General features: G+C 59.0%; 1 protein-coding gene across 9 annotated transcripts in view; it reads left to right on the forward strand.

Moving 5' to 3' along the window:
* Window positions 1–19,533, forward strand: part of DENND3 (DENN domain containing 3) — a 53,389-nt gene that overhangs the window by 19,827 nt on the left and 14,029 nt on the right. For all 9 annotated transcript variants that reach the window (XR_003522518.2, XR_003522517.2, XM_027607527.2 and 6 more), the window contains 10 exons: window positions 892–1,007; window positions 3,634–3,789; window positions 4,769–4,865; window positions 6,494–6,597; window positions 7,080–7,279; window positions 8,911–9,432; window positions 13,204–13,463; window positions 14,137–14,307; window positions 15,426–15,555; window positions 18,276–18,383. Coding sequence is in view for 7 of the 9 variants with exons in the window: in XM_027607527.2 (XP_027463328.2) it covers window positions 892–1,007; window positions 3,634–3,789; window positions 4,769–4,865; window positions 6,494–6,597; window positions 7,080–7,279; window positions 8,911–9,432; window positions 13,204–13,463; window positions 14,137–14,307; window positions 15,426–15,555; window positions 18,276–18,383 (1,864 nt within the window). In the remaining 2 variants the exon portion in view is untranslated. The remainder of the gene's footprint in view (window positions 1–891; window positions 1,008–3,633; window positions 3,790–4,768; window positions 4,866–6,493; window positions 6,598–7,079; window positions 7,280–8,910; window positions 9,433–13,203; window positions 13,464–14,136; window positions 14,308–15,425; window positions 15,556–18,275; window positions 18,384–19,533) is intronic.

Consider the following 19,533-nt stretch of genomic DNA (forward strand, 5'->3'; position numbering starts at 1 on the left):
TCCCAGTCTGCCTTGCAAATGAGGAAGAAATAGGGCCATGCTCTGAAGTTGAAAATGTGTGTCTTTTTTTAGTCATTAGGGAAAAAAATCATCTTGTTTCAGGCCTTTCCCTGGGGAACCTTTGTGGGCACATCCACCTGACAGCTCCCGTCCATAGTCACGAAGGAGGCCCACTCAGGGATTTACGTGTTCTGGAAGATTTCAGGACAGGCAGCAGGCTGAAGAGCGTGTGTTGGGTTTGGACGTTTTCCTCTGTAGGGCTGGGGCCTCGGACGTGGTCGTGCAGCATGCGTGTGTGAGAATGCTCACCTTGCCCAGTCAGTGTGCTGGGAGACGGCGTGTGTTCGCTTCTTGTGCCACCTGGAACAGGCATTCAGAGCCGGGCCCAAAGGGGAGTGGAGGGGGGGGCCTTCAGAGAGCCCAGGGCCGCCACACTCCTGGGGCTGCTGGATGCGGGACTCCAGAGCGTGACTCAGTGTCTGTGTATCTCGTTACACACCAGGCTTTACAAGGAACCCGGGCACATAGTTCAGAAATCCTAAGTGTGTGTGCTCACTGAGCCCGGGGCCCAGCCCACACTCCAGTTCTGGAATGTTCTCTCCAGACTCCCTGAAGTGGCCCACAGAGTGTTTATACCAGGGCAGGGAAAAGCCAGATGACACTATGGAACCCTGACTCAGCCTGGGGCGGATTTGATCAAATCTAGCTTGTTGACATGACTCACAGCATATCCTACATTTTTTGGTAGGGACAGTATAAGGTGCTGTGTACGTGTTAAGTATGGTGATTTAATTAATAGCAACGCTACCTCAGGGAATGCAAAGTGTGTTTTTGTGCTTTCAAAGATGTCTACAAATTCATGTTCTTACATCAGTCTCTTCAAACTTACAGGAAGCTGATGGTCTAATTCTGATAAATATCGATAACGGGAGCGTCACCTGCTCTAATGACGAGGACGTCGATGTCCCGGACATCCCCCTGCTAGCGGCACAGACCTTCATTCAGAGGTAAAGGCGGGAGGCGTGTGTGCTTGGGGACGTCTCTGCTCCACTCTGTACTTGCCCGCTCTGAGTGTCTTGAGTATCTCTTCCATCTAACATTCCAGAGCCGCCCTTTCTGTCTTTATAGTTTGGAAATTATTCGTGAATGTTTTAAGGTGAAAGTCATTCGTCCTTGTTCTGATCTTGTCTGCGGAGTAATCGCGGCCCCACAGAGTCACGTGATGGTCTCATCATCCCCCAGGGAACCTCCCACCCCCTCTCTGTCACCCTGTCGTCTGCCTGGGACCTTTGAGGTTCCTTCGGCTCCTGCCTGCCTCCTTCCCTCCCTCCTCCCAACCATCCTCCCTCCTTCCTCCCTTCCCTCCTCCTCCTCTCCACCACCCCCCGCCCCCCCCCCCCCCCCCCCGGCATGAGACATGTATTCAGACCCGTGGGACGCCCCCCCGCCCCGGGGCAGGATTTGTGTGCTGCCCCTGCCCTGCAGCGCAGAGGTGGGCATCCCGCCCCCGACGAGATGTCGTCCTGTCCTCACCCCAGCCCCCATTAGCGCTCTTACGGCCTCCTGCCTGCCTTGCTCGTCGCGCGTATGGTTTTTCTAGCTCTGCTACCCATGTCCTTAGCCTGCACCAGGCAGCAGCAGCTGCTTCCCAGAAGGGCCAGGTGAGGCCTTGCGGCCTGTAGTGGGGGTCGAGGACTTCCGGAGCTGCGTCTGGGGAGGGTGAAGGAGCTCTCGTTCTCATCTGCCGGGACGATGGTGCGTCCCGTGGTCGGGGTGTCTGGCCATCCGGGACGGGGCAGCACCGTGGCATCCTTGGTCGTGGCCGGCTGCTGGGTGTGTGCAGGGGACCTGAGCAGGGTGTGCTGGTGGAGTGTCTCCCTGTGTGAACCTACATTTGTAATTGTTCACTTTTTGGTGAGCAAAAGCCGCTTTCCGCTGACTCTGAGTCTGACGTTTTAGCTTTGGCAGGCGCTAGTGTTTGGTGCTTCTCAAGCGTGCGCTTCGGTGGCGCATCCCCAGTGGGATGGGGGTCTCGCACTTGTCCGTGTGGCATTGTCAGGATTCTAGAATATGCACAGTGGCTTGCGTCTCTGCTTGGCTGGACCCCCACATGGATGGGATATCGTGCCTCCTCCAGTCTCAACCACGTGAGCTAACCCACGTGCCGTCGTGGCGCATCTGGGAAGGCTCTGAGGCTGCACCGGGTGGTGGTGGTCGGTGTCCCCGGGGGTCCTGGAGTGGTGGGGTGTCCACACGGGCCCTTTGGTGGGGCAGGCAGGACAGGAAGCAGCCCTTCCCCATGAGACGCCCCGATCCCACTCACCCTCTCTGTCCCCCGTCATCCTCACCTGCATCTGACTGTGTGTTCATGGTGTGTCCTCCCTGCCGCCCCCCACCTCCCCGGGGCGGGACAGGGACCCCAGCTCTCCCAGCCGGACTGTCGCAGAGTGCTCAAGTAGGAGGGACAGCCTTCTCCTCCAGCGGAGGGGTCGTCCCTGCACAGAGCTCGGAGGGGGAGGCGGCCGCCACAGCTCTGTACGGATTCCTTCCCCGCGGCACCCCCGTGCTGCCAGGTGCGTGGCCAGCTCACGACCCTTCCAGGTGGCAGGTACCTGAACAGATCGGCTGAGGTCGGCGGGGCTGGGACACCTGTCTGCAGCAGTAGCTTCTTGTCACACGCGGGGCAAATCCAGAGTGCTCCCCGGCCCGCCCCGGCCCCGCCGACCACTTGGACCCAGTCTCAGCCTGCCTGCCCCACCCCCCCCCGGCTCCCGTGGGGCCTCTGGCAGCTGGGTGCTCCCTACCTGCTCAGGGCCGTTTGTGTGTGTCTGGCTTTTCACCTTTCAGGCCCGAGGTCCTCGAGGGGCTCCTCCAGCCCCCAGCCAGGCTTTTTCAGCAGGGGGGGTCCTCCTCTCTGACCCCCACGCCCTCCTATTTGGGGTGCACTCTTCTGTTTTTCTGTTTCTTCCCACTTGAACATAGGCCCCACCCTGGAGCTTTGCCTTTGGTCACCATGCAGCCCACACCCAGATGGTGCCAGGCGTGCAGGGGGTGCTCAGGAAACACGGGTGGGATGGGTGTGTGTTGGGTGTGTGTCTTCTGCATGTAAACCGCACGCTTGCTGGTTGGTTTCCGAAGCTGCGGCCTTGATCGTGCGGGGGAGGCCGGGGTGGCCCAATGCCGGTGCAGGGTATATGGACACAGGGTTCCGCCAGGCGGCCGAGAGCCGTGACACACAGGGCGTTGGGTGCATCCGATTCTCCCAGACAGCACGTGGTGGTGGGAAGCTGCCGGCCAGGAGGCAGCCTGCGCTGGAAACCCCTTGTCCTTCCTAGGGTGGGGAGTGCATACTCCTGCCAGGCAGAGCCGGGGGGAGGGACGGATTCGGTTTGGGTGAAAACGTGCACAGTCCACAGTGGAGGCCTTTGTAGGTTCAGCATGGATGAGCTGTTAGCATGGAGCGGTGAGTGGACTCTCCGGGGATGTATTTTTAGTGACCCAGCCCGGAAGTTCTTGATGGGTCTTCTGAGCATCCGGGGTGTTCATGTGCCTGGGAGAGTGTTCTCCCCACCCGTGAACAGCAGTCCCGGCACGTGGCGTGAGCTGTGGTCAGCATCCATCTCTCTTTTCTAGGGTCCAGAGCCTCCAGCTGCACCACGAGCTGGACCTTGCACACCTGGGCACCAGCACGGACCTGAACGAGGGGCGCACCCGCAGGCGGGCCTGGCAGCAGAGACTCAACTGCCAGGTGCAGCAGGTGGCCCTGCATCTGCTCTTCAGCATCTTCAGGTACCGGAGACCATTTCCTTGGCCGCGGTGGCTCAACCCCAAGTGACGTGGCTGAAATCCTTGCCCCTTCGGCCCCCGACCGCCTGTGGGGGATCACACCAGTTGAGAGCTTGGGGCCAGCCCAGGGTGGGGACACTCGGGTCACTGCGGGAATGAAGCCCACCCCCGAGGCAGCAGCACTCCGGATCTGTCCCCGTTAGAGAGCCTTCCTCTTTGTCCTCATTCCCGTGGGTGCCACCATCCTGCAGGGTTTAGACCAGAGCCTTTGTGATTATCCAGTGGCTGTGTTCTTCAGATGTATGTATTTCCGTAGAATAAATAATTGATCAGGAAGAAAATGGGACCGTGTATTGTAGACAGGTTGTGTTATCTCTGCTCAAAGCAGTGTAGTTGGTGTGGACACAAATAGGTTCTTTTCATTTTGCTTTTTTGAAATGAAATCTTTCACGAGCAAGGTTGGGTTTTTTTTTTTTTTAACACCTTATAAGCTTGATGAATTCGTAAAAAAGCAGAAACTATGAATACAGAGGATCAAACTTTATGTCCCTTAGATAACTTTTCCTGACAAGAGAAGGAAAGCGTTGAATGTCTGACACATGGAATGTGGCCCATGGGCTCGTTGATCCCACGTGTGGACTACTTCCGCTGTGGCAGATCGTACGGGTTCACGTTCAGAGTCTGCCTGCTCTACGGGGTTGCCCCCTCGAGTCCGCTTTGTGTGTCATCTGCAGGAGGAAGTAGGGGCTGGGAAGGGAGGAGGCCCGTGACGGTCCCCCCAGGAGGGAAAGGCCGTGCTGAGGTCACTGAGCAGCTGGAGCAGACCACGCCCAAACCCAGCCCTCCCCGGGGTCGGAGCCCCCTTTCCGCGGCGGGGCTTTTGCAAGGGCTGGCCTTCCCGTCTTTCCTGGGTTGCTAAATCGTCATGACTCTCACATATTTAAAAATAGTTCCACACCTAGACCCTTCTTCTCTTCATCAGGGAAGTGAAGAACCACCTAAATTACGAACACAGAGTGTTTAATAGTGAGGAGTTTCTCAAAACCAGGGCTCCGGGGGACCAGCAGTTTTATAGACAGGTGAGGAGCGAGTGGGGCTGGTGTGTGCATGTGCGTATTCTGTCCTGCATACGTTTCTGTATTTGCAGCATTATTCGAAGTACATTTTTTTCAGCATCTGTTAGTATTTTGTGAAGTATTAACGTTTCCAGAAGGTTTCTTTCCACATGGTCCCTTTGGACCCTTTGGCCCCGTTTTTTGATCCGCTTTTCAGAGTATAATTTACCTGTCATGAAATGCACCCATTTTCAATGTAGTGGGCGATAAATTCTGACAGATGTGTGTGCCTGGGAGCCACCTCCTCGGTCCGGATCGGGACCTCTCCATCAGCTCGGACGGCTCCCGTGCCAGGTGCGCGGCCGCGGGGCCTTTCCGTCCGATGCAGGAGGCGGCGGTGGCTCTGTCCACCTGCTCACAAGCCTGTGGGACGCTTCCGTTCTTGTCTGTTACGAGCAGTCGTATCTGGGGCTTCGCGCTGGCAGGTGGTGCAGCTGGCACCGATCTTCTGGGTCCTTGAGGGCTGCTTTCACACTTTTCGGGTGGCCTCTCTCGGTGGCGCCCTGTCCAGCTGATGGCCAGAGGGGCGGGTGAGCCTCGCGCCCACGCCGCAGCTCCCCTCGTGACTGAGGCCCCACAGCAGTCATTCACGTTGGCCGGCCAGCAGCCTCTGCCTCTCCGGGCACTGCCCGTGCCCCCATGTCTGCTCTCTGACATTTGCGGGACAGACTCCACGCTCCCCCCGTTCGCGGGCGCCCCGGCCATCTGCTCCCTCTGCACTCACTCCCCGGGGCACAGAGCCTGGCCTGCAGGCCCCATGCTGCCCACAGAAGACCCTGCCGTGAAAGGCGCCACGGAGGAGCACAGGGAGAAGCCACAGGGACGCACGTGGGGCCAGAGCAAAGCCAGGAGCCCCATTCGCAGCCGGGTCACAGCTGTGACAGGCGCCTGGGCCGAGCTCCCTGCCGTCCACCTCCTTGCTCCGCCAGCTCGTGGAGAGTACTCCAGCAGTCCCCGGGAGCCAGCTGCCACCTCCCATCCCGCTGCGTGTCCGCTCCTGCCTTCATTCTTCTGCGGGTGTTTTGTACGTGGGGTTTCCAGCACCTTCCTTGTGGGCCCTGTGCCCCTGCAGCCCTCCTGTCACCAGGCTGGGCGGTGTCCCCTGGGCCTTGTCCCCTGCAGGCTGTTGGACCACAGCAGGGAGCAGGGTAGGGACAAGCACCAGCTGCTGGAGGGTCACCTTGTCCAGTGAGAGACCAGCAGCTGGGTCACGGGAGCCACGGGTGGGTGCCAGCCCGTGCACCTGCTGTGAGGAGGGGGCTGTGGTCCCTGGAGATCTGGAATCACAGGCCACAGGGCACCGTGGCTCTTGCTGTCATGAGGGCAAGGTGGTTGAGCTTTTGAACGTTTGGTGGTCTTTCAGACACAGACTGGCCGGTCCTTCGCAGTGGCCTGGGGAGGACCTGGAGGCTAGCGTGGCAGGGTGGGGTCAGTGAAGACAGCTGCCGCTTAGGAACTTGTGTCCAAGGAGCCGGGGGTCGGGGAGAGGCTGCGGCCGGTGGGGAAGGGACCGGGCAGCCGCTGCAGGCGCCCCGGCGGCACAGCGAAGGCCAAGAGCGCGGCGGTAACTGGCCTTCCGTGGTCTGTTTCAGGTGTTGGATACCTACATGTTTCACTCTTTCCTTAAAGCCCGGCTCAGTGGAAGGATGGATGCCTTCGCCCAGATGGACCTCCACATGCAATCCGAAGAGGACAGGTGCTGTCTGCAGTGTGCAGGCACAACTCTGGGGACCAGACGCTCGGGTAGCATGGATTTATTTGGGTGGATGAATGATACATCCGACCAGAAAATCTCATTCCGAAACTTGTAACACGTCGGGCTCGTCCCCGAGCGTTTCTGTTGGGGGGGAGGGGTGGGACGCCGAGCACAGCGCGTCTGCCCTGCCATCCACTGCCGTCCGCCTTCCCTCTCCTGCCGCATCGCCACCGCCCCCCCGTGCTGTTCCAGCTCTTCCCACACTGTTCCCGACAGACTTTGTTTATGTGTGTCCCTTCGGGGGTACGGTCTGTCCTCCAGCCGCTGGCTGCACCGGGGAGACTCCGACACAGTGCTCCTGCTGTTTTCCCCTGGCATGCGGGAATAGCGGGCACTGGTGTCGCCTGGGAGAAGAGGCTCAGGCGTTGAGACGTATTCTGTAGTTCTTCTAGCTAAAAGGTGTTGCTTTTTTCTGACCTCAGATTTAACGGGATGCTGGCAAGTCCAAGAAGACCGACCATTGAGAAGATGGCCTCACGGAAATCTTCACCCCTGCACGTCGCTCACAGGAGGATGGTGGTCAGCATGCCCAACCTGCAGGACATCACCATCCCCGAGCTGCCAGCCCGGAACTCGTCGCTTCGCAAAGTGGATGCCTCGGAATGCAGTAGCGGCAGCACAGGTGATAAACCGGCCCCTGTCCGGGCGCTGCTCCGCCGCTGGGCTCTGCTGGGACCAGTCGCTAACACAGCCAGGGTCTGCTCAGCGCAAGGGGGTGGGTGTTTGGCCTGTGTGTGTGTCTGCGTGTACTTAAAAACACACGTTGACACGTGTCCGCGTCTGACGGACATGACTGGCAGGCCCCAGCAGCCACCACGCTCGCTCTAGATCCTGGGGTACGAAGGGCCCGGTGTCCCAGCCCTCGTGGAGCTGCTCTCCCAGGAGGAGGCCAGACCAGAAACATAAACACGGAGCGACAGGGTGTGCGGTGTCCCAGCACGAAGGAAGCGGCGTCGGGGTGGTGACGGGGGCTCAGGTGTGGCAGCCATGTTTTTCAGCAGACACGGAGGGAATGGCGAGGCCAGGCCACTCCAGTGGCAGGTGGCAGGCGGAGGGACAGCAAGGGCCCGTGGGTGCCATGACGGGAGCAGCTCCGTCTGGGAGGCAGGCCTGTGTGCACAGCTCCAAATGTCAGCCGGGAGTTTCCTTGGCGTGTAAAGTGCTCTAGAACACGTGTGCACGTGTGCGAGCCCATGTCTCCTTTCTGCGTGAGCTGCAGCAACACGAGCCACGTGTGCCTCAGGTATTTACCCTCAGGGCCCCCTCCGTGGGGTTCCAAACACAGCGGCCAGGAGAAACGGGTGCGGCCAGGCGCCATGCACAGGGGGGGCCCTGAGGCCGCTGCCTCGGGCTAAGGCCCCAGGTACCAGTTGGTGCCTCCTGACGACCGTGCACAGCAGAGTGGCAGTCTGAGTGAGGGGCGCACCCAGCCGGCCTCAGGAGGGGCCGTGTGTCCAAGAGAAAAGTCCTCAATGACAGAGCACGCGTTCTGGAGGCGCCTGCTGGGTCTGAGGCCCCTCACAGCGGCCTCCTGGCTGTGTGACCCTGGGCAGGTGGCTTCACCTCTCTGGGCCTGTAGTTCTTCTGTAAAACCCAGTGATGCTTTTCACCCCTGGCTGTGCTCACTCTGCTGTGGGAAGGCACTCTGCCCTCTCTGCCCCCTGAACCTTCACCTGGAGCCCCCCTTCCCCTCCCAGGCTCCTCCCTCTCCCCCAGGCTTCACGGCGGAGACGCCACCTCCGTGGGGTACCTGGCCTTACCTACAGGACTGGCCTGGTCCTGGTCCCCTGGTGCCACCTGAGAGGCACTTCAGTGACATTTGTGGAAGGAATCGGTGTGACACACCTGGATTAGGTTGGCTCTGGCATTTAGTAGCTGGGCACCTGGGACGCACAAAGCCTCAGTTTGCATGTCTGTACGACGGGGTTGATGGCAATGGCCGTCTCACAGAGCAGGCGCATCTCGGCTTGGGTCATCAGCTTAACCCTCCCGTGAAGACTCACTACCAGATGTTTCTGTTTAGCGCTAGAGTCTTAGCAAATAAAATTATTCCGTACTCTCAAGGTGCCATGGAAGCAGAGTGGGGGGACCCCCATTCAGCTCAGGGGCACGTGGAGCTTTCTAGAAGAGGCATAGAGGTTCTCACTTGATGTTGCACCCAGGGCCCAGAAACGTTAACCCGGACGAGATGACAGGGACCCAGGTCTGTTTTTCGGGTCTGCTGATTGTGTGCGTGTTTCCTCTCGGCTCTAGTTCTGAGTGTGACCCCGAAGCCGACGTATACGTTCAAGATCCCGGAGATCCACTTCCCCCTGGTGAGCCAGTGCGTGCAGGCCTACTACTCCGACTGCGTCGCCCTGCTGAGCAAGGCCATGAGCCTTCTGGCGCCCGACAGCTCCGTGCTCCTGGCACGGTACTTCTACCTCCGCGGGGCCGTGCACCTGATGCACGGGCAGCTGCTGGATGCCCTCCTGGACTTCCAGAGTCTGTACAAAACAGACATCAGGATCTTTCCTGCTGACCTGGTTCGGAGGATGGTGGGGTCCCTGTCAGGCCCCCAGCGCGCCCAGGCCGAGCGGGTGCCCGAGCTGCGGCGGCTCATCAGTGAGGTGGTGGACAAGCCCGGAGAGGCCCCCAAGCCGGACGACCGCGTGAAAAACTTCGAGCTGCCCAGGAAGCACATGCAGCTGGACGATTTCGTGAAGAGGGTTCAGGAGTCAGGCATCGTGAAGGACACCAGCATCATACACCGACTATTTGAGGCGCTAACCGTAGGTAAGAGGCCGGCCGTGGCCCAGATGGCGAGGCGTAACCACTGGGGACGGGTCTGCAAACCGTGCCGCGAGCCCCCGTAGGGGGAGGCCCTACCGGACGTGGGCAGTTACAGGATGGGGGGTGAAGGTCCGCCCAGGGTCTAGGGGAGTGTGACCAGAGAGCCTGAAGCCGCGGCAGGCTGGCTCCTGTCCTGGGGCCCCGCTCGCTGTGCCATCCCCCCGGCGGTGGGAACGCTTCACACGACCTGACGGCGCAGACAGGAGTGCCGCCTTGTCCCGCGATTACTGCCGCTGCCTGGCTCATTTGGGACCTTTCTGCCCCCCCGCAAGGGACCACCGTCCCCAACTGGAGCCTGCCCCTCCACCGTGTGTTTACGTGTTTACTGCACGCGGCACGTAGGCGTGTGTGGTTTTAAATGGCCCGAGCGTCCCGCCGCGTCAGGCTCGTCGCTGTTGGGCAGCCTTCCATGCTGATGCACGTGCGCCTGGTTTCTCCACCGCATCTTCCAACGCTGGGGGGGGGGGGGGCGGGAGCCAGCACGGCGCACCTGTGTGTGGCCATCGGGTGGCGTCCGGGCGTCCTACTTTCTCAAATACTGACGTGGCGGGTTTCACGTACCTGCTGCCCTACGTGGTTGTGCACGGGTCTCCCTGTGACTCGTGCCAAGAGGCCCAGTCTGGGCACGGGTACCGCCATCCTGACGGCGAGCTGCCTCCTTGCCCTCGGCGGCTGCAAGGCCCGGGACACACCCACGTCCCACCACCGCCGGGCAGCGCTGGGCATCGTCCGCCCTGGGTGGTGGGTCGGTGTGACGAGTGTCCGCTCGCCCGCTCGGAGCTGCTCTGGTGTCGTCTGTCCATTTCTACACCAGGATGTTCGCCTTTTCCTTCCAGCGTGTGGGAGCGCCTCGTGTCCTCTGCACAGGCTGTCCTTTGCCAGACGCGGGCCTCTCTCCTTGGTCTCGTCCGCGGCTCCGTGGGCGGGCTCGGCCACGCAACCCTCTTTACCTAGATGCGTCCTGCTGCCCCCGCCAGAAGGAGGAGCCGATCGCCCGTTTGCTGGCCCCAGGCACTCGGCCTGACCAAGGCGCAGGCCAGCCCGGCCCTCGCTGGTCACCTCCCTGTGCGGTGCTCTGGGGATGCCACGGAGAAGTGACACCGTGTTGGCCCGGGCAGGGCGCAGTGGAGCGCATCTCGTTGGGTGCCCAGGAGGCACCCGTGGGGCGGACAGCTTGGGAGGATGAGCTCGGTCCGAGGGGAGACAGGTGCTCGCAGAGCGCCCTGGGCAGCAGTGCTGGGGCTGCCAGGAAGGGGGAGCATGGGCCCCCATGACTCATGCTTCTCAGGGGAGACCCTGCCCCTTCCCTTTACAGCGGGGCCGGCCAGTCCAGTGGCCTGAGATACGGTGGATACAGCCACTGGTGGTATTGTTCTTGGGGAACGAGATGTCCCGGTTGTGCCTGGCTGTTCCTGGACGTCACCAGGCTCCCCTAGCGTGGCCGTGTTGTTTCACGGCACGAGACGCTGATGGCCCCGGGCGGCGCTGTTCTCCCGGCAGGAAGAGGAAGGTCTGTCCCCACTCCTGTGGCCAGAAGCGTGTCCCGCAGCATGTAGCTGCCTGGGGAGCATGGTTTAATGGCTGGACGCATGGACAGTGTCCAGCATTTCCAGACTGACGCTAGCGGGGACGCGGAGGACGCCCGGGAGGGCACCGGCAGACATGGCCCACGCTGATGGGCCACTGACGGCCCGGTTGTCATTTTGGGTCCATTCACATTGCAGAACACATCCGTTAATGGTCCCAACTCTGGGACGTGTGAGCCGCTGTAGGGCAGCACCAGATGGATGTTTCGGCCTAATGGCCACGTGTTAAAAAAGCTCCTATTAAATCAGAGATGAATGTTACCACCTTGGAACGAACAGCTGTCGTCTAAGAACACACCTGAGATTTTATTTAGGAGATTCCTGTCACTGTTTTGTCATTACGCGTCTTTATAGACGTTTCAAAGTCCGGTGTTGACACTGCAGGACCAGTAATTCCCGAGGGGCCTCAGGGCAGGGAGGTGGATGCGTGCGTGAGCCTGGGGTTCCAGAGCTGCCACCTGCACCGCAGGTGATGGGGTGCGGGAGGGAAAAGCCGGCATTTCTGGGTGGAACTGGGGACAGGTGAAGCATACGTGACCTGTCTGCACGGGCGCGTGCAGGAGCCGTGGTGGGGCACGGCAGCCCCCGGTGCGCGCAGCAGGCGTGTGGGGAGCTCACAGATGTGCGCAGTGGCTGCAGGCTTGCACCATCCAGTTGTGCGGCAGCCCCGGAGGGTGTGGTGGCCAAGGCCTGCAGATGGCTGCAGGGATGGCCCCCTTGGGCCAGACTGTCTGGTGGCCGTGATATCCAAGTTCCCAGGGGACTCTCCCCCTGACACCATGTTATGGAGCCAGAGCAGGGACGCGGCTGCCCTGGAGCTTTCCTGCATCTTTTGTCCATTTCCGATCTGGCCTCCAGCAGGGCGGGCTGGGGAGGACACAGCTCCTGCTCTCCCAGCCGCCTCCGCAGGAAGGCACAGCCGCCCACCCACACAGCCAGGCCCGGCTCCACACTTAGCCTGCCAGCAATGGCCTTCCTCCCCGTGCCTTGGTTTCCCGATTTGTGAACAGCCTAACAGTGCCTGCCTCCTGAGGGGGCAGGAGGATTGAGTGGGACCCCGTGTTGTGGGGAGTGACACGTGAGTGAAATGTGTGTGCAGCTTCAGGGAAGGGAGCACGTGGGCTGTTTTATCTGGGTCTTGCGCAGGATGCGTAGGAGTTTTGCGGTCCGAGCACCCTGGACCAGTGTGCGCAGAGGCACGTGACATAGGCCTGTTTTGGAATATACTCAGTGCGACTGGAGTGTGCGAGTGTGAAGGGGCACAGGGGCCCAGTCCTGGAGGGATTTGGGGCCTGGTGTAGAGGAGGAGCCCTGAAGTGTTTGAACGGGAGAGGGAGCGCCTACTTGTATCCGAGGGCATTCCGCGCGCCAGGTGCAGCAGCTGCGAGGCCGTGTGGGCGTTTGTGCCTGTGCAGGACGGGAGGGGCCTCTGTGTGACCGAGGGATGCGGAGCAGAGGCGGAACCCGGCCACAGCAGCAACAGACACAGGGAAACGTGGGCATCAGAATGGGCTGGACTTCTTGGCCGTCGGGTGGAGTGGGAACGGGGTGGGCCCATTTCCGCTGCATGGATGAGCAAGTGGGTCCGTTACACAGCTTGCTTGAAGTCCCACCACTAACCAGGAAAGCTGGGCTTCAGATTTGGGTCTCTCTCTGACTCAGAGCCCGTGACTGTTGGGCATTTAGAAATGTTACTATATCAAGTTCATCTTGGTTACAAATAAGACTTATTTGCTCATGTAAGCAGAGAATACTGAGATAGGGCTAGCTTCAGGCAAGGCTTGATCCAGTGATGGAGGAGTGTCACCAAGGGTCTGGTCTCTTTAGCATTAGCTTCATCTAAGGACTAGCTCCCCTCATGGCCCCACGATGCCTGCCGCCAGGTCTAGTGGTGACCCAGGGCTTTGCCACCGTAAAGCGTGTCCTGAGAGTTACTGTGGCCGCTGGGCTCAGGTCACAGGGCAGCCCCTATCCCCTGGTTCGAGTGCCCATCCTCCACGGGCAGGTGGGGCGGGAGGCGTGGGTGCTGGCGCCACCTGCTGGCCCACGTGGGCAGCACACCGCGTCTTCTCCCACGCAAGGGCTGTGTATGTGGCTCTAAGAAATCTCTTTTCTCTACAAAACCAAGGACACCAGAAACAGATTGACCCAGAAACATTCAAAGATTTCTACAACTGCTGGAAGGAGGCAGAAGCAGAGGCCCAGGAGGTCAGTCTGCCTTTGTCGGTGATGGAGCACCTGGATAAGAATGAGTGTGTTTATAAGCTGTCGAGCTCTGTCAAGACGAATCACGGCGTGGGCAAGATCGCCATGACCCAGAAGCGCCTGTTCCTCCTGACAGAAGGGAGACCAGGCTACGTGGAGATTTCCACCTTCAGGAACATAGAGGTAAGAGCGCAGCCGCTGGATTGTGCTGTTTGCTAACTTGGGGTGCCCCTTCGAGTGTAAAGGTGGTCGTCTTCCCCACTGAGGACGCTCAGCTGTGGCCTCGTCTCAAGCGTTATATTTATTTTCGAGGGGCGTGTTGGATGTGTTAATCCAGCTCTGAATGCTCCTGGAGTTGGGAGAGGCAGGAAGGTACCACAGCCGCGGGGAACGCTGGCCCGTGGGTCGCCCCCCGTCCTCCAGTGCCCCCCAAACACCTGCTTCCACAGACTGCCTCCCAAAATTCCAAAGAAAGAGAAGCATTTCAGGAGGCAGAGGAATGAACCCTGTTTGAACCCTGTTTGAACCCTGCGGACGAGCGCCTTTGTGCGGATGTGCTAACAGGTCACGCCCGTGGTCGGCCAGGAAGGGGTCCCCGACCCGCTGTGACGGGTGTCTGACAGCAGGGTCGCACGGAGGCCCCTCTCTCGGGCCGTGCCTCTCCTCCCGCCCGGGGCCGGGCTCCGCCTGGGGCTCCCCGCACCGCACCCCGGCCAGCCCCCCATTCTGCCCCCCTCGGCCCGGGGCCTGCCTTCACGCTCGGGCGCCGGCTGCTGAGCCACCTTCCCTTGCTGACCCCCGAGTTCCTGCCAGGGGGCATCTCTCTGACCTGCTGCTGCTTTTTCCGCCTCCACAGGAAGTGAGAAGTACCACCGTAGCGTTTCTGCTTCTGCGAATACCCACTTTAAAAATTAAAATGGCGTCCAAGAAAGAAGTGTTTGAAGCTAATCTGAAGACGGAGTGTGACCTGTGGCACCTGATGGTGAAGGAGATGTGGGCCGGGAAGAAGCTGGCTGACGACCACAAGGTCTGGGGGATGCGGGTGCCTGCTCATTCCAACTCACGGCTCGTCTCGGGGGCTCGGGCGTGGTCCCGTGAGCACGTGTTGGTTAGACGAGGTCCCTCCAGAGGCCCTGGAGATGCCGTGGTTTGTATGGCCCAGTGCGTGGCCAGTGGCATCTGGGGACACTGTGGAAGGACCGGGGCTGGCCTCTGAGGTCTGAGTTGGGTCTCCCGGGCACACCCTGCTCCAGGCGTCTCCTCTGCTACCTCCCAGGTCTAGGATTCTGGCAGGGGGCACTCCTCCAGTTGACTTTAGAGCCTAGGGATTTGTGTGCTTTCACTTGCTTTGGGCCACAGTAGCTTTGAGTACACAGAGTGAGGATTGCGTGGGCGTGAAGGGCACCACGGACAGAGGCCCGGATGGGGCACCGGTGGGGCGAGAGGTCTGTACCGTCTAAATGGCAGATAAGGCCGGAAAGCCCACAACCCAGTGCACAGAGCATGGATGGGGACTCACACACGGGGCAGGTCAGGGGCCGCAGAGGGGTGCACGGCCCAGAGTCATCAGAGGGAAGGTGGGGGAGGCAGCCGCCGCCACAGGGGCGAACATTAGAAAGAACAGACTGTGTGCGGTGGGAGCACCGGCCGTCGTGAGGGAGTCGCCAGGCACGAGGGGGCCCAGACCATGGCTATGGAGGGAGTCTTTCTATCTGGAGAAGGGAGGGGGACCAGGTCCTTTCCAGGGCCCCAGCACTCCGTGACTTTCCGACCAGCCATCTGATTTATGCCTGCTGCTGGATTTTGCACAACAGTACAAACTGGAGCCCGTGGGCCATGGACCACCTCTGGCTGTTTTCGAGCCCGGCCACAGAGCCGAGTGGTTGCCACAGAGATCCCAAGGCCCACGGAGCCCCAAGTATTATTAGCTGCCTGGCCCTTTGCAGAACACGTTGGCCAGCGCCTGTATAAACGATCGGTGTTTGTCTTCACTAAGATGGACAAAGTAGTCACATGACATCAGCTCCAACGTAAACCGAGCTGCCTTGAAAAAACACGCCTCTTCAAAGGTGTGGTTTGATGTAATGTCCCCAAGTCTCGCAGGCGTTTTACGGACTTGTTGAAGTGAGTGCCTTTCTCCCACAGGACCCTCAGTACGTCCAGCAGGCGCTGACGCACGTCCTGCTGATGGACGCCGTGGTCGGCACGCTGCAGTCGTCCAGTGCCGTCTATGCCGCTTCCAAACTGTCCTACTTCGATAAGATGAAGAGCGAAAGTAAGCGAAGCATGCGTTCGACAGCCGTGGTGTCCCGAATGTGCCTCCGTACTTTTATCCGGTTGACATCACTTTTTTCCGAATCCCAAGTTTCTCACTTTCTTCCTTTGACACTTTTACACGTTTATGTTTGAGCAGCACACGTCCTTCTGGTCGCCCGTCCCCGGGCGCTCTGTGTGTACCCGCACCCACGGAGGGACTTCCTGCTTGAGCTCTGAGTGACGTCCCACAAACGCTGGGTGTTTTTGGTCAGGATTCCCAGTTGCCAGCAGCAGATCTCCAGCAGCTGGTTACGTGGAAGAGGGATTTGTGGACGGCTGTCGCGTGGCTCGTGGAGCCCCTGGCAAGGTCACCAGCGCTCAGCAGTAGGGAATGCGCCCACCGGAGAGCTGTGTGCGTGGTCGGTGTGTCAACTAGAGCCCGAGCGGAGGCCCCCAGGTGGACGGATCTTTTCTTCCCCTTGATGTGGTCGGTTTCCCCAGATAGGAATTCTCTGATCACCTGCACATAGATCTGAATCTGGCTCTCACATTCTGGAAGCCATACAGAGAGAGGTTGGCGGTGGGCTATTTTTATTTGGCAGGGAGTGGATTTTTCAAGTCTAGGAAACAGCAAATGGGTAAGAATAACTTTGCGTATCATTTTAGCTACCTCTGTTTTGTTCCAACTTTTAAATGATCTAAAGCCAATGGTCTTGTGATTTGCTTTACAAAGGAGAGAATAGAGAGGACTGCTCATTATTTTACCATCACTCCGAGCCACGGCCGCCCTGTGCCAGGTCCACCGGCGACATCAAGTTCGTGAAACAGGCGAACTACGTAGGGATGTTTTTAAGACCGTCTCTGGTCCAGTTTGTATGCACTGTTTTTTTGACTCACAGCTTCACTGAGATGGAATTTACACACCATACTCGGGGAGGGTGTACAACTCCATGGTTTTAGCGTATTCACGGACTTGTGCAGCATCAGCAGAGTGAACTTTATTTTTTTTTTAAGATTTTATTTTTATTTATTTGGCAGAAAGAGAGAGAACAGGAGCCAAGGGAGCGGCAGAGAGAGAGGGAGAAGCAGACTCCTCGTTGAGCGAGGAGCCCGACATGGGACTTGATCCAGGAACCCTGAGATCATGACCTGAGCCGAAGGCAGACGCTTAACTGACTGAGCCACCCAGGCGCCCCAGCAGAGTGAACTTTAGAACATCTTCATTGCCCCAGAAAGAGACCCTGTACACTTAGGAGCCACCCCTAGCCCCCAAGCAACCACCGATCCACTCTCTCTCTGGATTTGCCTGTACTGGGCACTTCATATACACGGATCCTTTAGCACGTGTCCTTCTGCGAGTGGCTTCTTTCATTTAGCACAGTGCTTTCAGAATCCATCCCTGAAGCAGGTGTCCCGTGTCACTCCGTCCTGTGGCTGAATAATATTCCATCGTGCGGGTGGACCACTTTGTTCATCTGTTGTCAGCTGACCGTTTGGGTTGTTTGCACCATTTGGTTTGTTGCAAATAATGCTGCTGTGAACACTTCGTGGACAGGTTTTATCTGGGGATGTTGTCATAGCTCCTGGGTGCATAGCTGGAGATTCTGGTTTTTCAAAAAATGTTTTTCCAGATGTAGAAAAAACAAATCTCAGTTAAGTGTTCATTCGCTTTGGCACGTGTTGCTCTTTGCCACGGCTGTCGCTAACTGTGAGGTCCCTGATGCTTCCTGATCCCAGAACCCCCCCATGTGTCCCGGACCTCACCCCTATCCCAGAACCCCCTTTCCTGGGAGCAGGCAGGATGCTCTGGTCACAACACCAGCAGACTGGGAGGAGCTCTTGTCAACAGTCCTGGAAGCAGGCGTTGGTTGCTTGTTATTTTTTTCATTAGGAACAAAATCCAACACTACAGTTCAGCTGTTTATTCTCAGTCCAAGCTTAGGCCTCCCCTTCGTCAAGAGTTTCTGCAAAAGCCTCCTGACTCCTTTGTGAATGAGGCACACCGTCACCTTGGTGGTCACCAACACCTGTCGGCTCACTCTTAACTGTTGTCCACCCTGTTCCATGTGGTGAAGGCAGGTTGTCTAGACTCAGTGTCCCTGACGCCTTGTCACCCACAAGGACTGCTGTCTGGTGAGCACAGCTTGATGAGGTAAAGGCAGTAAGCCCAGGTTTCGGTTAGTAGCCTGGGGTCCACTCATGACGGAAGGTCTAAAAATTAATCTCTGTGAAGTTCCGCACCCCATCCCGGCAGGAAGGCATTTGGGGATGGGGGAGACACCTGTGGTTGTGTGGGGTGCTACCGGCATCTCCTGGTGAGGCCAGGATGCTGCTGACTGTCCCACGGTGCACAGGTCGGTCCCCAGAGCAGCCACACCTATGGCCTGAGATGTCCATGGTCCCCAGGCTGAGACTGCTCTCGGGCTAGTTGTCTTGGTTTTGTCTTGAGACTATTTAGTCACTGAGAAATGTGTTAGGTCTTGTCTTTGGTGGATAATGGGTGATGGCTGAGTGTGGACAGAGGTCAGATCACAGCTTCCCCACTGGGACGTGAGCGGCGTCCCGGTCTCACCGGCGGTCCTCACGCACAGCAAGGGAGGGAGGCCGCCCGGAGGGGGGTGCCGTACTCTGATGTCTCGTGTCAAGTGTACGAAGCTCCTGCAGAGAGCAAGTGCCCAGGCTGGGGGAGAACACGGGTTTCCCTGAGTCCGCGAGGCTAACGGGGTGCTTGCATTTCAGTGCCCTTGACGGTCCCAAAGACAACCTCGGAAACCCTGAAGCACAGGATAAATCCTTCAGCGGGAGAGACTTTCCCACATGCCGTGGACGTCTTGCTGTACACGCCAGGTGAGGCAAGCGGCTTGCTTGTTGCTGCTCTTTTCAACACACTGGGGACACTGGGTTTGTGTTTGAGGTCAGCCCTGAAGTGAAGGGGGACAGGACCTGTGGAGGACGAGTGGGGACCAGGCAGATTTCTACTTGTTGAGGTGAAGCCCTCTGAGAAGGTGAAGCCCTCAGTGAGGAGGTGAAGCTGGGTAGCCGCTCATGGACTCCACCTTGTGAAGACCAGAGCCCGGGAGCCTGCGGCAACCCCACATCGTGGAGGCCGAGGCCTGGAGGCCGCGGACACCCCGCTTCGTGGAGGCCGGAGCTGGGGGGATGGCCGCGGAGAGCCCCGCATCGTGGAGGCCAGAGCTGGGGGAGCCCGCGGGCACTGATACGGGGCAGACACCCCGTGGAGACTCTGCTCCAACCCAGCTGTTGCTCATGTTGCACAGCACTCTACAGTTTAGAAAGTACTTGCACTCACACCCTTTCCTCCGGGGGCACTTAATCCACACGGCTGTCCGACACCCGGGATCTCGTCTCAGGAACTGTGTGTGCATTTGCACGTCCGAACGCGTCACCACACGGGTCCTCTTCATCTGGCGCGGCTGTGCGGCCGCCCTCCCGGATGCGGACCTCCTGGCTCCCCGCAGGCTGCGGCAGAACGAAGGTCGGACAGGAATGGACACTGCCACAGGTCTAAGCAGGAACGAGGATGCTTTTCTTTAAGCCTGCCTTGTAAAGAATTGCGGTGGGAGGGTTGCTCGCAGGGCTCACCAAGTTGGAAAACAAAGGATGTCATTCTGGGCACTAAAGAACCTTACGGTCCAGGCGCTTTGCTCATCGGAGCATGAGGTGAGCGACGGTGAGCACCATGGGTGTGCTCCCCTGTCCCCTTCGCGGTTCTGACCCCATGGCTGTCCCCAGCTCACTGGTTCCAGATGGCCATATGGCAGCTGGATGGCAAAGCCATTTCCCGGCGGGAGAGGACAGTGATCGTCCCAAAGACCCTGCAAAGTGACAGACTGAGCATAAAGGAGGACAGAGCCCAGTTGGACCTCGCCCCACTGGAGACGGACCAGATTCCTCCAGTCAAGGCTCCTTGTTGACTCTAACACCACAGACTGAGACAGTTTTCATCGCGGTGTCTGGATAAATGAGTATTTTTAGA

This window comes from Zalophus californianus, chromosome 4 (assembly GCF_009762305.2).
Source record: "Zalophus californianus isolate mZalCal1 chromosome 4, mZalCal1.pri.v2, whole genome shotgun sequence".
NCBI lineage: Eukaryota > Metazoa > Chordata > Mammalia > Carnivora > Otariidae > Zalophus > Zalophus californianus.